This window comes from Loxodonta africana, chromosome 8 (assembly GCF_030014295.1).
Source record: "Loxodonta africana isolate mLoxAfr1 chromosome 8, mLoxAfr1.hap2, whole genome shotgun sequence".
NCBI lineage: Eukaryota > Metazoa > Chordata > Mammalia > Proboscidea > Elephantidae > Loxodonta > Loxodonta africana.
Window position 1 is genome coordinate 25,928,924 of NC_087349.1, and position 14,813 is coordinate 25,943,736.

At 38.0% G+C, this 14,813-nt stretch overlaps 1 protein-coding gene across 1 annotated transcript in view; it reads left to right on the forward strand.

Moving 5' to 3' along the window:
- The window catches only part of IQUB (IQ motif and ubiquitin domain containing), a 75,968-nt gene that overhangs the window by 6,691 nt on the left and 54,464 nt on the right, over nt 1–14,813 (forward strand). Inside the window, exons 4-6 of the mRNA XM_023544591.2 lie at nt 51–223; nt 815–970; nt 8,378–8,588. Of these exons, the coding sequence (XP_023400359.2) occupies nt 51–223; nt 815–970; nt 8,378–8,588 (540 nt within the window). The remainder of the gene's footprint in view (nt 1–50; nt 224–814; nt 971–8,377; nt 8,589–14,813) is intronic.

The following is a 14,813-nucleotide window of genomic DNA, read 5'->3' on the forward strand; positions in this document are numbered from 1 at the left end:
GAGTCTCTTTGTAGTTGAACTTTCATTCAATCTTGGTTTTGTCTCCTCAGGTATTGATCAGTACCAGAATGTAGCTGTTGAGATTGTAAAATCTGACTTTCACAAACCATTTCTTGGTGGATTCAGACATAAGATAACAGGAATAGAATATCATAATGCTGGAACACAAACTGTACCTAAAAAGATTCTTGAAAAAGCTGGCATATTTTCTAGGGATACCCAGGTAGTATTTTTAGTTTTCATTTTGGTTTTTGAAGCTATAGAATCAAAAATCATTTTACTATATGACTCTCAAATTAAGTTCTTCTAAGTAATTATATTTTTATATATGACTTGACAGCACTGGGTTGGTGGGTTAAGTAATTATATGGGCTCCTGGTAGCATAGTAGTTAAGTGTAAGGCTGCAAACCAAAAGGTCAGCAGTTCGAATCCACTAGCCACTCCTTGGAAACCCTATGGGGCAGTTCTACTCTGTCATGTAGGTTTGCTTAGTCCCAGTCACTATGAGTAATTACACTGCAGTTAAGATAACAATAGAAAAATTGACTTAAATATGTAGGAAAATACTCTTCACTCATTTGTGTTTGTACATATATATTAAAAAAAAAAAAAAAAACCCATTGCAAGTGAGTCGATTCTGACTCATAGTTGCCCTACAAAATTAAGTAGAACTGCCCCTAGGGTTTCTAAGGAGGAGTTGGTGGATTTGAACTGCTGACCATTTGGTTAGCAGCTGAGCTCCTAACAACTGCACCACTAGGACTCCTGTTTGATATAGTGGATACTTATTTCCATTTTTATGGTTTATTTTAGACAGTTTATGAGAGAAGAAAGCTCCAGCAAACTACAAATACAACATCCACACAGATGACTAAAATTGGTGTGTATGTATCAAATATGACGGATAAACTGGTAACACCAGGGAGATATTTTACAGCAGCAGAATACCATGCTCAAAGATTACAAGCGGTAAGAAGAATTTTATTGTGGATAACTACTAAAAAGTAAATATAAGCCAATTGTTCTGTGTACATGTCTGTGCCTGTGTGTGCTTCTGTAAACCTCACTAGATGGGGAAAGACCAGCCCGTGGGTGTGAGTCACATTTCATTGGTAATAAAAGCAGTCTTTGTCTCCGATCTCCTTCTAGGATAAAGAACAAGCCTTCTTAAGCCCTAAATTCTTTAATCTTCATCCATTCCTTTTCTACTTTTATTGTGTTTCTTTTATTCTTTACATAGCTTTTTGAGTTCAATGCTTAGTAGTTATTTCAAATATTTCCTGTTTTAGGCAAGATTATATCATGTATAATTATAGATATTTTTTGTACTCATTCTTGCCATCTCATTTTGTTTTTTAGTTACGGCTTATTCTTGTTTGATTAGTTTTTCATTTATTAACATTTCCTTTGTTTTATTCGTTTAATTAAACTTTTCTCATCTTTTACTCTTAAAATTCAGAAGTAGATACTTCTATTTTTCTAATATTTACTTAAAAATTTTTTTTAGGACATTTAAATATTTTCATATCAAATGCAGTTGGCCCTCCATATTCTCTGGCTCTGCATCCATGGATTCAACCAACCATGGGTGAAAAATATAAAAAACAGAGTTTTTTTCTTGTCATTATTCTCTAAACAGTACAGTATAACAACCGCATACCATTTACATTGTTTAGGTATTATGGGAGGATGTGTGTAGGTTATATGCAAATGCTATGCCATTTTATATGAGAGACTTGAGCATTTGCAGATTTTTGTATCCGAGGGAGTCTGGGAACCAATCGCCTGCGGATACTGTGGGATGACTCTATATGTTTAGTCAAGCTCTATACCTTCATCGTAAAAAAATTCAAGAACTTTTCTTAATTTTTTTTTTCCTCATTCTTAATTCCTCCTATCCAGTAAGGATTTGACCTGGAATTATAATTTTTATGTATGTGTATATATACATATATGCACATAGTTTATTTTGTAATGATAGTCTAACTTATTATATAATTATGATTTCAGATTATTTTATATATTTGCATTTGTACAACATACATATATATATTCAAATAAAATGTATTTAGCTTAACTTTTTTTGAGGTTTTTTTTTTTACTATTCTAATTTTTCCCCTCGAATTTATTATTCTTGCTAGAACATAAACCTGTTGCCATTGAGTTCATTCTGACTCATAGCAACACTATAAGACAAGATAAAACTGCCCCATAGGGTTCTCAAGGTTGTAATCCTTACAGAAGCAGACTGCCACATCTTTCTCATGCAGAGTGACTGATGTGTTCAAAAGCACAGGCCTTTTGGTTAGCAGCCAAGCACTTAACCACTGCACCACCAGGGTTCCTTGCTGGAACATACTCTCTAGTAGTTTTTTCAGAGATATGCTCGTGGGGTAACCTATCTAAGCCCTTACTGAATGACCCTTATACTTGAATTTTAGTTTGTGTGGGTGTAATGGTTAGGTTCAAGCTAATTTTCAAAATATTTTCTTTTATAACTTTGAAGCTGTACTTGATTAAAAGGTTGATGTTAATTTGATACTCATTTTATAGTTTCTTTTTTCCAGAAACCTTGGGATTTCTGTTTCACCCCTGATGTTTTGAAACTTTATTGTGATGTGTTTGAGTTTGGATGGACCCTTTCTATCTGAGAGCCCATTCTTTCTTTAGTTTTGGAAAAATATTCTTCTGTTATGTTTTGAGTAATTTCTCTAATCAGTTTTCTTCATTCTGTCTTCTGGAACTTGTATCAGACATTTTGGAATGTTTGAATTTATCTTCCTTGTTTCTTAATTTCTTTTCATTCTTTCTGATTGTTATGACCTTTGCCCTGCATTTTAAAAGACTTTCTCATCTAAGTTTTCAGTTTACTAATTTCCTCTTAAGCTCTGCATGTTTTGCAGATCAGCTTACAATAAACTGAATTAGTTAATTAGAATTAATTCTCCAGCTATATGCATTCTTCCTGTCTTCCAATGTAGTAGAGCTTTCAGTGGGCACATGGCTGGCCCACGTTTCATTATGTCCCTGTATATTGGTGAGGGCATGTAACTAAAACCTGGACCATGGGAGTAAGGGACAATGATGTGTGTCACCTCCAGGTGTTGAAAATGACTGGGTTACAATTCTTTTGTTGTTCTTCCCCTTTCCATTGGCCGGAACATGATAGGAAGTAGAGCAGCCATCTGGGACTTAGAGAAAGGAAGCCGTTTGTTGAATGTGATATAGCTCCTTTCCAGCCCTAAATTGCTGCCTATTTTCGGATTCCCCCACGTGTCTGTCAGTTTGTCATACTGTGGGGGCATGTGTGTTGTTGTGATGTTGGAAGCTATGCCACCGGTATTCAAATATCAGCAGGGTCACGCATGGTGGACAGGTTTCAGCTGAGCTTCCAGACTAAGTCAGACTAGGAAAAAGGACTGGTGGTATACTTCTGAAAAGAATTAGCCAGTGAAAACCTTATGAATAGCAGTGGAACACTGTCTGATATAGTGCCGGAAGATGAGCCCCTCAGGTTGGAAGGTACTCAAAAGATGACTGGGGAAGAGCTGACTCCTCAAAGTAGAGTCAACCTTAATGATGTGGATGGAAGCAAGCTTTTGGGACCTTCATTTGCTGATGTGGTATGACTCAAAATGAGAAGAAACAGCTGCAAACATCCATTAATAATTGGAATGTGGAATGTACAAAGTGTGAATCTAGGAAAAATGGAAATCATCAAAAATGAAATGGAACACATATACGTTGATATCCTAGGCATTAGTGAGCTGAAGTGGACTGGTATTGGCCATTTTGAATTGGACAATCATATGGTCTACTATGCCGGAAATGACAAAGAGGAATGGCACTGCATTCATTGTCAAAAGAACATTTCAGGATCTATCATGAAGTACAATGCTGTCAATGACAGGATAATATCCATACGCCTACAAGGAAGCCCAGTTAATACAACTATTATTCAAATTTACCACCAACCACTAATGTCAAAGATGAAGAAAATGAAGATTTTTACTTCCACACTCCGAAATTGATTGAACATGCAGTCAGGATTCATTGGTAATACTGGTGATGGGAATGTGAAAGTTGGAAACAAAGAAGGATAGGTAGTTGGAAAATATGGCCATGGTGACAGAAATGGTGCCGGAGATTGCGTAATAGAATTTTGCAAGACCACCGACTTTTTTCATCAACATAAATGGCGACGACACAAGTAGACCTCACCAGATGGAACACACAGGAATCAAATCGACTATATCTGTGGAAAGAGATGATGGAAAAGCTCAATATCATCAGTCAGAACAAGGCCAGAGGCCGACTGTGGAATAGACCATCAATTGCTCCTATGCAAATTCAAGTTGAAAATGAAGAAAATTAGAACAAATCCATGAGAGCCAAAGTACAACCTTGAGTATATTATAGCTGAATTTAGAGACCATCTCAAGAATAGATTTGATGCATTGAACACTAATGACCGAAGACCAGATGAGTTATGAAATGACATCAAGGACATAATACATGAAGAAAGAAGTGGTTAAAAGACAAGAAAGAAAGAAAGGGCAAAAATGGATGTCAGAAGAGACTCTGAAACTTGCCCTTGAATGTTGAGTAGCTAAAGCAAACAGAAGAAATGATGAAGTAAAAGAGCTGAACAGATTTCAAAGGACGGCTCCAGAAGACAACGTAAAGTGCTATAATGACATGTGCAAAAAGCTGGAGATAGCAAACCAAAAGGGAAGAACACACTTGCCATTTTTCAGGCTGAAAGAACTGAAGAAAAAATTCAAGCCTTGAGCTGAAATATTGAAGGATTCTACGGGGAAAATATTAGATGACGTGGGAGGCATCAGAAGAAGATGAAAGGAGTACACAGAAACACCGTACCAAAAAAAATTGGCCGACATTCAGCCATTTCAGGTGGTAACATATGATACAGGAGCTGATATTACTAAAGGAAGAGGTCCAAGCTTCCCTGAAAATAAAAATAAAAACAAAACCCCTTGCTGTGGAGTTGATTCCGACTCATAGCAACCCTGTAGGACAGAGTAGAACTGCCCCATATGGTTTCCAAGGAGTGCCTCATAGATTCGAACTACTGACCTTTTGGTTAGCAGCCGTAGCTCTTAACCACTACATCACCAGGGTTTCCAGCTATACTGAAGGCACTGGTGAAAAACAAGGCTCCAGGAATTGACTGAATACCGACTGAGATGTCTCAACAAATGGATGCAGTGCTGAAAGTGCTCACTCGTCTATGCCAAGAAATTTGGAAGACAGCTGCCTGGCCAACCAACTGGAAGAGATCCATATTTATGTCTATTCCTAAGAAAGGTGATCCAATTGAATGTGGAAATTATTGTACAATATTATTAATATCACACACAAGTAAAATTTTGCTGAGGATCATCCAAAACCAGCTGCCGCAGTATATCCACAGGGAATTGCCAAAAATTCAAGCTGAATTCAGAAGAGGGCATGGAACCAGGGATATCATTGTTGATTTCAGATGGATCCTGGCTGAAAACAGAGAATACCAGAAAGGTGTTTACCTGTGTTTTATTGAATGTGCAAAGTCATTCGACTGTGTGGATCATAACAAATTATAGATAATATTGCAAAGAATGAGAATCCCAGTACGCTTAATTCTGCTCGTGAGGAGCCTGTACATGGATCAAGAGGCAGCCATTGGAACAGAACAAGGGGATACTGTGTGGTTTAAAGTCAGGAAAGGTGTGTGTCAGGGTTGTATCCTTTCACCATACTTATTCAGTCTATATGCTGAGCACATAATCAGAGAAGCTGGACTATATGAAGAAGATTGGGGCATCAGGATTGGAGGAAGACACCTTAACAGCCTGCGATATGCAGATGACACAAGCTTGCTTGCTGAAAGTGAAGAGGACTTGAAGCACTTATGATGAAGATCAAAGACCACAGCCTTCAGGAAGAATTACAGCTCAACATGAAGACAACAAAAATCCTCACAACTGGACCAATGAGCAACATCATGATAAATGGAGAAAAGATTGAATTTGTCAAGGATTTCATTTTCCTTGGATCCACAATCAGCATCTGTGGAAGGCAGCAATCAAGAAATCAAACAAGGTGTTGCATTGGGAAATCTGCTGCAAAAAGACCTCTTTAAAATGTTGAAAAGCAAAGATGTCACCTTGAAGACTAAGGTGTGCTTGACCCAAACCATAGTATTTTCAATCGTCTCATACGCATGTGAAAGCTGGACAATGAATAAGGAAGCCTGAAGAAGCATTGACGCCTTTGAGTTTGTTGGTGAAGAATATTGAATATACCATGGACTGCCAAAAGAATGAACAAATCTGTCTCTGAAGAAGTACAGCCAGAATGCTCCTTTGAAGCAAGGTTGGCGAGACTACTTCTTACATATTTTGGACACATTATCAGGCCAGACCACTCTCTGCAGAAGGACATCATGCTTGGTAAAGTAGAGGATAAGAAAAAGGGGAAGACCCTCAACACGATGGATTGACACAGTGACTGCAGCAATGGGCATAACAGTGATAGTGAGGACGGTGCAGGACCTGGCAGTGTTGCATTCTGTTGTACACAGGGTTGCTATGTTTTGGAACCTACTTGACAGCATCTAGCAACAACAACAACATGTGGGAGGGGAAAATCTACTGAGTTTTGATGTGTCTTGTTACTGTATGCAAGCTACTACAGTCTTTAAAATTTTTTATTTCAAAAATAAAAATTTTAATTGTTACAATCTTTTGTTCTTTTATATTGATTCAATAGCTTTTCCCTTCTCTGAAAATGTTAAGTTTAACTTCTTTGGTCTTGTTTTCTTTAGTAGTTACAAAACCTTAGCATGCATCAGAATCCCCTGGAAGGCTTTGTTAATATTTAAAATGTTGTGCTCCATCCCAAAGTTTCTGATTCAGTAACTCAGGTGGGGTTCAACAACTCGTATTTCTAATCATTTTCCAGGTGGTGCAGAAACTGCTGGTTGGGACCTGTGGTTTGAGAATCACTGCTCTAGTAATTCTATTTCACAAAAGTGTAAATTCTTCTCTTTTATTGAGGGAGGAACTTTTCATTTTGTTGGCTCTTCTCAAATGTTCTGTTATCCTCAGGTGCATGCACACGGAGTCTTCCTCATGTTCAGTGTGCTAGCAGCGTACTTGTTCATCACAGCCTGGCCCCAGTGGCTTTAGGACATGGACAGGCCTGATTCTGGGAGAATCACCTAGCTGGTTTTCTGGATAAGGGGACTTTCTCTTCATCCTGAGTGTCGCCAGCCTCCTGGGATATAAATCACTCTTCTTGCGCAGGGACAAATACTTGTTGCTCTTTGCCTCAATTATTTGAGAGGAGCCTGTCACTTTTGCATTTTTCAAACAGTCACTTGTTAGTCACCCTAAGACCCTCTTTTGCTCTTAGCATCCCTCAGTTTGGGGCTTGAAGCAGCCCTAGAGCCACTTTTGTATTTCCAGCTTGCCTCTCCAGGGCGTGATTGGCCTATAGGTTCCTTCTTCAGTTGATTCCACCTGCTTCTTTTCTTTGGGTGGGGGGCGGTGGGGAGGGGAATTCTTCAAAGTTTTTATTCCTGTGGGGGCACCCCTTCAGTATGATCCAATACATAATCTTTCTGTAATTATCAGGGATAAGGGTGAGAGAGGGGGATGTATCAGCATATGCGCTGTTCTTGATGTCATAAATAAAACTATCAACTCTTTCAGCCGTATTGCAAGCTTTTTGAGGGTCAAGTACTATGGCCATACCCTTAAACATATTTATGTCCCTCACAGCTAAATAAATACTTTTTTTCTTAAGTCTCCTTTTTATCTAATCTGTTTTTGGTCCGTTCCGTCATAGCTTAGCTACTGTTCATTTAGGAAATACAGTTTTATAATAAGTGTGAGTCTAAGCTAATGGTAATTAAGAGATGCTAAAAATACCACTAATTAATATTTACTGAGGACTTGTGATATTCCAGGCATTGGGCTAAGCACTTTATATGCATACTGTTGTTTTTACTATTTTACAGATAAGGGTACTGAGAAGGCAAGTAACTTACCCTAAATCAAACAAGTAATAAGTCGCAGAGTGGACCTGCAAACTCAGGTTTACTCCAGAGCCTACAGTCTTTAGCATTGTACTCGTTGCCCCTCCATGAAGGTGTATTTGGTAGCTTTCAAAGTCAAATAGCAGTGCTGCTCATTACCTGTGGGCTTTATGTTCTAGTGTATTGAGAATATCTGATGTAGAGGTAAAACTAGACTCTCAGTTTTTGTTCTTTTTTTTGCTGAATAGGAATTGAAGTCTTCATGATTGCCTTTCTTTAGGTGGTATTGCCTGTTAAAAAAGCTGACGATAGGCCCTTCTTCCTTTTAACTATAGGTCATAGTGTTACAGACTTACTACAGGCAATGGCACGCCAAAGTCGTGGTAGAGGAGTTAAGAAGACAGAAGAAGCTGAGGTTGGAGTGGGAATTACAAGAAGAGCAAAGGAAGATAAGAGAAAAAGAGGAATGGATGAAAATGGATTATCAGCGGAGGCATAACCCTAAAACGGGAGACGATTTTGAACTTCTTTATAACGCACTGGAACGTAAGTTTGACATGGGCTTTGCGTAACGTAGTAATTTTACAATCTTTCATTAAGAGGAAAAGTAGATTTACAGAAGACAAAAGAAACACTTTACTGTTTTAGGAAGATATCTTGTGAACCTGGATTAGAGTATTAAAAATGATGCATAATGTCTTACATTTGGGGTGGGAATTAAGTTTGGAATGAAACTGAATATGCTCTTACAATAATAACTAGTAGATAAAGTGTGCACATGGCTCTGGAAATTTTGCAGTTTTAATACATTACCTCATTTGATCCTCATTCCTTTGAGATAAAGAGAATGTACTGTCCAGTCTGGTTCTCCATCTTGAGAACTTGTGAACTCCCCTAGTTGAACTATTATTTAATCTCTCAATCCAGCAATCTGTCTCAATCTGCTCTTTAGGGGAAGGTCTCGGTAATATCTTTTTTAACTCCACTTCATTGAGGATATTATATAAAAGTATATTCTCTACACATTTGACTTTTACACTTTATTTCTTCCATAGTATGTGTGCTAGTCATTGACACATTGGGAACTTCAGTTACTTGGACAAGCCGAGCACTCCTTACTCAGGGCACTGGATACACTCTTCCTCTTCCTGAGGTCCTTCCCCTACTGCCACCTTCTGATCTCAGCTTAGATGTCACCTACTCAAAGGCTTTTGTGCCTGACTTACAACTTGAATAACCTGTTCAGATCTCATTATACCCCGAACAATTTCTTTATATCATGCACCATTATTTGTAGTAATATAGCTTTTGTTTAATAGTTATTTCTATAACTTGATTGCAAGCTCTGTGCAGGCAGAATTCATTTATTTTTTGATGATCTCTCTTTTTCTATGCCGGGCACACATGCCCAACAAATATTGACAGAGTGAATGAATGAATGAGGGGAAGAAACCCAGGAACATAGTAATGCAACCATCTCTGGCTTCACTTTGCCAGTAGTACCTGCTAAAGTGGAAGTAACTGGAACAGAAGAGTTATTTGTCATGAATTAGAGGCCTGAAAGTGGAGAAGTTGTGATGACATTATCTCCTCTTGTAATGACTTAAAAGACTTTTAAAAATGAGAAATACCTTCAGTTTTTTTTAGTTGAGCAGGATATATTAATCCAAGGAAATACTTTCTTTGACCCCTCCATGATTATTCATACCATTAACCTGAAGCAAATTATCTTACTGTAACTTCGTGTATATACTATTTGCAAATGTTAGTATGTGTTCTTTTCTGTCAAGTCGTGGTTTCCTCTTTAATTGAATACATGTTTAGGTGTCAGATATTGGGTCTATTTAAATTGCTGTGTAATAACATACTGAGGATGATGCAGTTAAACACTGGGCCTAACCCGTGTTGTTGTTAGGTGTGGTCGAGTCAGTTCTGAATCATAGCTACTGTGTGTACAACAGAATGAAACACTGCCTGGTCCTGGCCGTTCTCACAATCGCTGTTACGCTTGAGCCCATTGTTGCAGCCACTGTGTTGAGGGTTTTCCTCTTTTTCTCTGACCCTCTACTTTATCAAGCATGGTGTCCTTCTACAGGGATTGGTCCTCCTGATAACATGTCCAAAGTATGTGAGATGTAGTCTCGCCATCCTTGCTCCCAAGGCGCATCCTGGCTGTACTTCTTCCAAGACAGATTTGTTTGTTCTTCTGGAAGTCCATGGTATATTCAGTATTCTTTGCTAACACCATAATTCAAAGATGTCAATTCTTCTTTAGTTTTCCTTATCCATTATCCAGCTTTCCAATGCATATAAAGCGATTGAAACACCATGGGTTGGGTCAGGCGCACTGTAGTCCTTAAAATGACATTGTTTCTTTTTAACACTTTAAAGAGGTCTTTTGCAGCAGATTTGCTCAATGCAATGTGGCATTTGATTTCTTTAAAGAGGTCTTTTGCAGCAGATTTGCTCAATGCAATGTGGCATTTGATTTCTTGACTGCTGCTTCTATGGTCCTTGCTTGTGGATCCAAGAAAAATGAAATCTTTGACAACTTCAATCTTTTCTCCGTTTATTCAGATGTTACTTACTGGTCTAAGTGTGAGGAATTTTGTTTTCATTATGTTGATTCGTAATCCACACTGAAGGCTGTGGTCTTTGATCTTCACCAGTAAGTGCTTCAAGTCCTCTTCACTTTCAGCAAGGAAGATTGTGTCATCTGCATATTAGAGGTTGTTAATGAGTCTTCCTCCAATCCTGATGTTGTGTTCTTCTTCATAGAGTCCAGCTTCTCAAATTATTTGCTCAGCATATAGATTGAATAAGTATGGTGAAAGAATACAACCCTGATACACATCTTTTACAAGAGAAATGTATTGACAGTAGTAATACATGAAACTCAGTACCTGAATTCATTGTTATGCTTGAGCCCATTGTTGCAGCCACTGTGTCAATCCATCTCACTGAGCTGTGTCATTCCATCTCGTTGAGCGTTTACAGCTTCATGTAACCACATTTTGAAGTGAATTTTATGCCTGCTCCTGGTCTTGTGTGACTGCTTCCCCTTTATCCCAATCATCGACCTTGGGAAATCATTTCTGTTTAATTTCTTACTTCCACTTTCTCTGTCAGCTGGTAACAAAGGTTATTTTGAAGTGTCAGTAGTTCAGTAAAGAGCACTATTAGCCAAGTGTCTGTGAAAGTTCTTATCAGCAAGTATAAAGCCAAAGTTCTGTTAGATTAGAACTGTATTCAAATAATATTCCAAATTCATATATGAATAAGCAAGGGATATTATTGTTATTTTTGTTTGGTTAACAGGCACCATACAAAATAATAGTAAATATACTGCATGAATTTCTGATTGTTTTACTCATTAGTGGTGTGAACTTGGACAAGACACTCACTTCTCTAAGCCTCAGTTTCATCATCTATGGAAAGGATTTAATTTTATTCATATCTACTTCAGAGAGCTTTGTAGAGTGACAAATATAAACTAGTACATGTATGAAAGTACTTAAGGTACAAAGCCCTGTACATATGTGAGTTGCTGTCCTATAGTAAATAATTTTATATAGAATTTCTGTATTAGATTTATTTTCTGTACATCCACATACATGTTTTATAGGAGAAAACAAAAATGAAACAAAAGTCTTAAATAAGAGAGACATCTCTTAGTTTTCTCCAAGCCCTAAAATTCTGCATTAAAACCTATAGAATAATAACTTTTTAAGCTCTGTTTTATTATAGTTAAAATTTCTGGTTCACCAGCTCAATGATTTCTGTTGCTCCTCGATTTAATGTAGTTTTTTCATTCCTTATTCACACCTCAGTCTTTGAAACTTCTGCCCTCTTGTGGCTCACAATGACAATTGCATAGTTTGAACTACAACTCACAACATAAAACTTAACTTTTAAGTTTTCCTAAGATAACCTCTCCTTCAGATATTAAAGACAAAATGAAATCAATTGATGAGAATAGATTTAAATGCATAATATATCAAAGTCAAGAGTATCTTCAAGCAACGTTTGATTTATTATATATCCTTTTATTCTTACATTTTTATTCTTATATTAGTATGTTCGAGTGTGACTTCTTTCATTGATCTGGAATTGTCTCTAGGGCTAATAGTTGAGAAAAGTAAGCGCTGAGTACCCCGTATTTTAAAGACAGCCTCCAATAATCGGGGCAGGACATATTTTCACAGAACTTCCTAAGAAGTTGGAGAAGTGGCTGTAGTGGCACCAGCTACCATTCCAACCCCACTACTAGTTTTTATGAGAAGAGTTGGGTGGAGAGAGAAGGGGAAGTTAAAGAAGTCATTGGGGTTGAATTCTTGAAAGTGACTGGAGAAAAATAAAACTACTTCACGTTTATACCCCACTGAGTTGAGGCTGTCAGTATGTCAGTTACAGATGGGGTGTTGTTTGATGTATTAATTACATAGCCCTTATTTTATTTTTCTTCTAGGTGCACTCTTGGTTTGGGTGTAGTACTTTTGTAATAGTAATGATGTCCTGGAGAAGGCTATGATTAATAAATGTGAACATCATGATTTCCAACCAATTGTTGAAATTAGTTGGTTATATGTGGGGCAACTATCTTTTCTGATTCCTTGACTTATCCTTTCTCTCTCTTTTTTTTATGATGTCTTTCAATGTCTAGAAATTCTACATTTTAATGATGTGAAATAAATCAGCCTTCGTTGTTGTTTAGAAACCATATCCTACCCAGAGGTCATAAAACTGTTACTTAAAAGTAATACAGCTTCACTTTTCAAATTTAGATTGTTAATCAAACTGGGGAGCTCTGGTGGTGCAGTGGTTAAGAGCTTGGCTGCTAACCAAAAGGTTGGCAATTTGAATCCACCAGCTGCTCCTTGGAAATCCTGTGGGGCAGTTCTACTCTGTTTTATAGGGTCACTGTGGGTTGGAATTGACTCGATGGCATTGGGTTTAATCAAACTGGAATTGCTTTTGTGCATGGTGTGAGATAGGTCCTATTTTATTTTTTCATGTGGATGTCCTGGGGACATTTCCTGAAGGTATACAGGCAGTGGCCAGGTTACAAAGCAAGATCTGTTCCTAAGTGTGTCTTTAAGTTGAATTTGTAGATAAGTCTGAACAGGTACATTCTTTGGCACAAGTGAAGACTGAAGCCTTTACGATGATTTAAAACCTGCACGTGAAGGTGATTGCGCTGAGGGATTTGTCGCGAGTAGGGTTGGCAACCCTGGTGGCGTAGTGGTTAAGTGCTATGGCTGCAAACCAAAGGGTTGTCAGTCTGAATCTGCCAGGCGCTCCTTGGAAACTCTATGGGGCAGTTCTACTCTGTCCTATAGGGTCGCTATGAGTCGGAATCGACTTGACAGCACTGGTTTTGGTTTGGTTTTAGGGTTGGTTTAGGAAATCCTGGTGGCGTAGTGGTTAAGAGGTATGGCTGCTCACCAAAAGGTTGGCACTTCAAATCCACCAGGCACTTCTGGGAAACCTTATGGGGCAGTTCTACGCTGTCCTATAGGGTCTCTACGAGTTGGAATCGACTCAATGGCAACAGGTTGTTTTTTTTCAGGGTTGGTTTAATCCAGGGCTTTGAACCAGTTTGCTTTGGTTTGACCCTCCTGCTGATAATTTGCATTTCCACCCCAGATATACTGAACTAGAATCTACATTTTAACAAGACCCACCGGTGATTCTTATGTCAGATCTACATTTTAACAAGATTTTAGTAGGGATTTTCTCTGTTATGCTTTAACCTCTATCATTTAAGTTTCCTTGTATGTATGGGTCTCTTTTGGGCTCTTTATTCTTTTCTACCTCAATTTATCTTGTCTACTACTTTTATTGTTAGTTGCCATCGAATCGATTCCAACACCTCCTACAGTGGCTTAATTACTGTATCTTTATGATAATAAATACTTGGTAGGTATCTTAGTCATCTAGTGCTGCTATAACAGAAATACCACAAGAGGATGACTTCAACAAACAGAAGTTTATTCTTTCACAGTTTCGTAAGCTACCAAGTCCAAATTCAGGGTGTCAGCTTCAGGGAGAGGCTGGAGGAAGGTCCTTGTTATCAATCTTTCCAGCACTGCTTTCTTAGTGATACGATGTCCCCCGTCTCTCTGCTTGATTCTCTCTTTTATATCTCAGAAGAGATTGACTTAAAACATAATCTAATTTTGAGATTGAGTTTACATAACTGCCGGTAATCCCATCTCATCAACATCACAGAGGTAGGATTTACAACACATAGGGAAATCACATTAGATGTCAAAATGGTGGACAGTCATACCATACTGGGAATTATGGCCCAGCCAAGTTGACAGACATTTTTGGGGGACACGGTTACAATCCATGACAGTAGGTTAAGTTTTCCTACCTGGTTGTCTTTCAGTTTTTTTTTTTTTTTGGCTATTCTTGGTCTTTATTCTTTTACATAAATTTTAGTACTGCTTGTCAACTTCCACAAAAAATGTTAGATATTGATTGGAATTTAATAATTTGTAATTAATTTGTAGAGCCTTGGTGGTTCAATGGATAAGAGCTTGGCTGTTAACCAAAAAGTCGGCAGTTTGAATCTACCAGCTGCTCCTTGGAAGCCCTGTGGGGCAGTTCTGCTCTGTCCTATAGGGTCGCTATTAGTCGGAATCGACTCAGTAGCAACTAGGTTTGGTTTTGGTAGTTTAATTAATTTGTACCTAATTGGCATCCTTATGATATTGAATGGAGCCCTGGTGGTACAGTGACTAAGAGCTCAGCAGCTAACCAAAA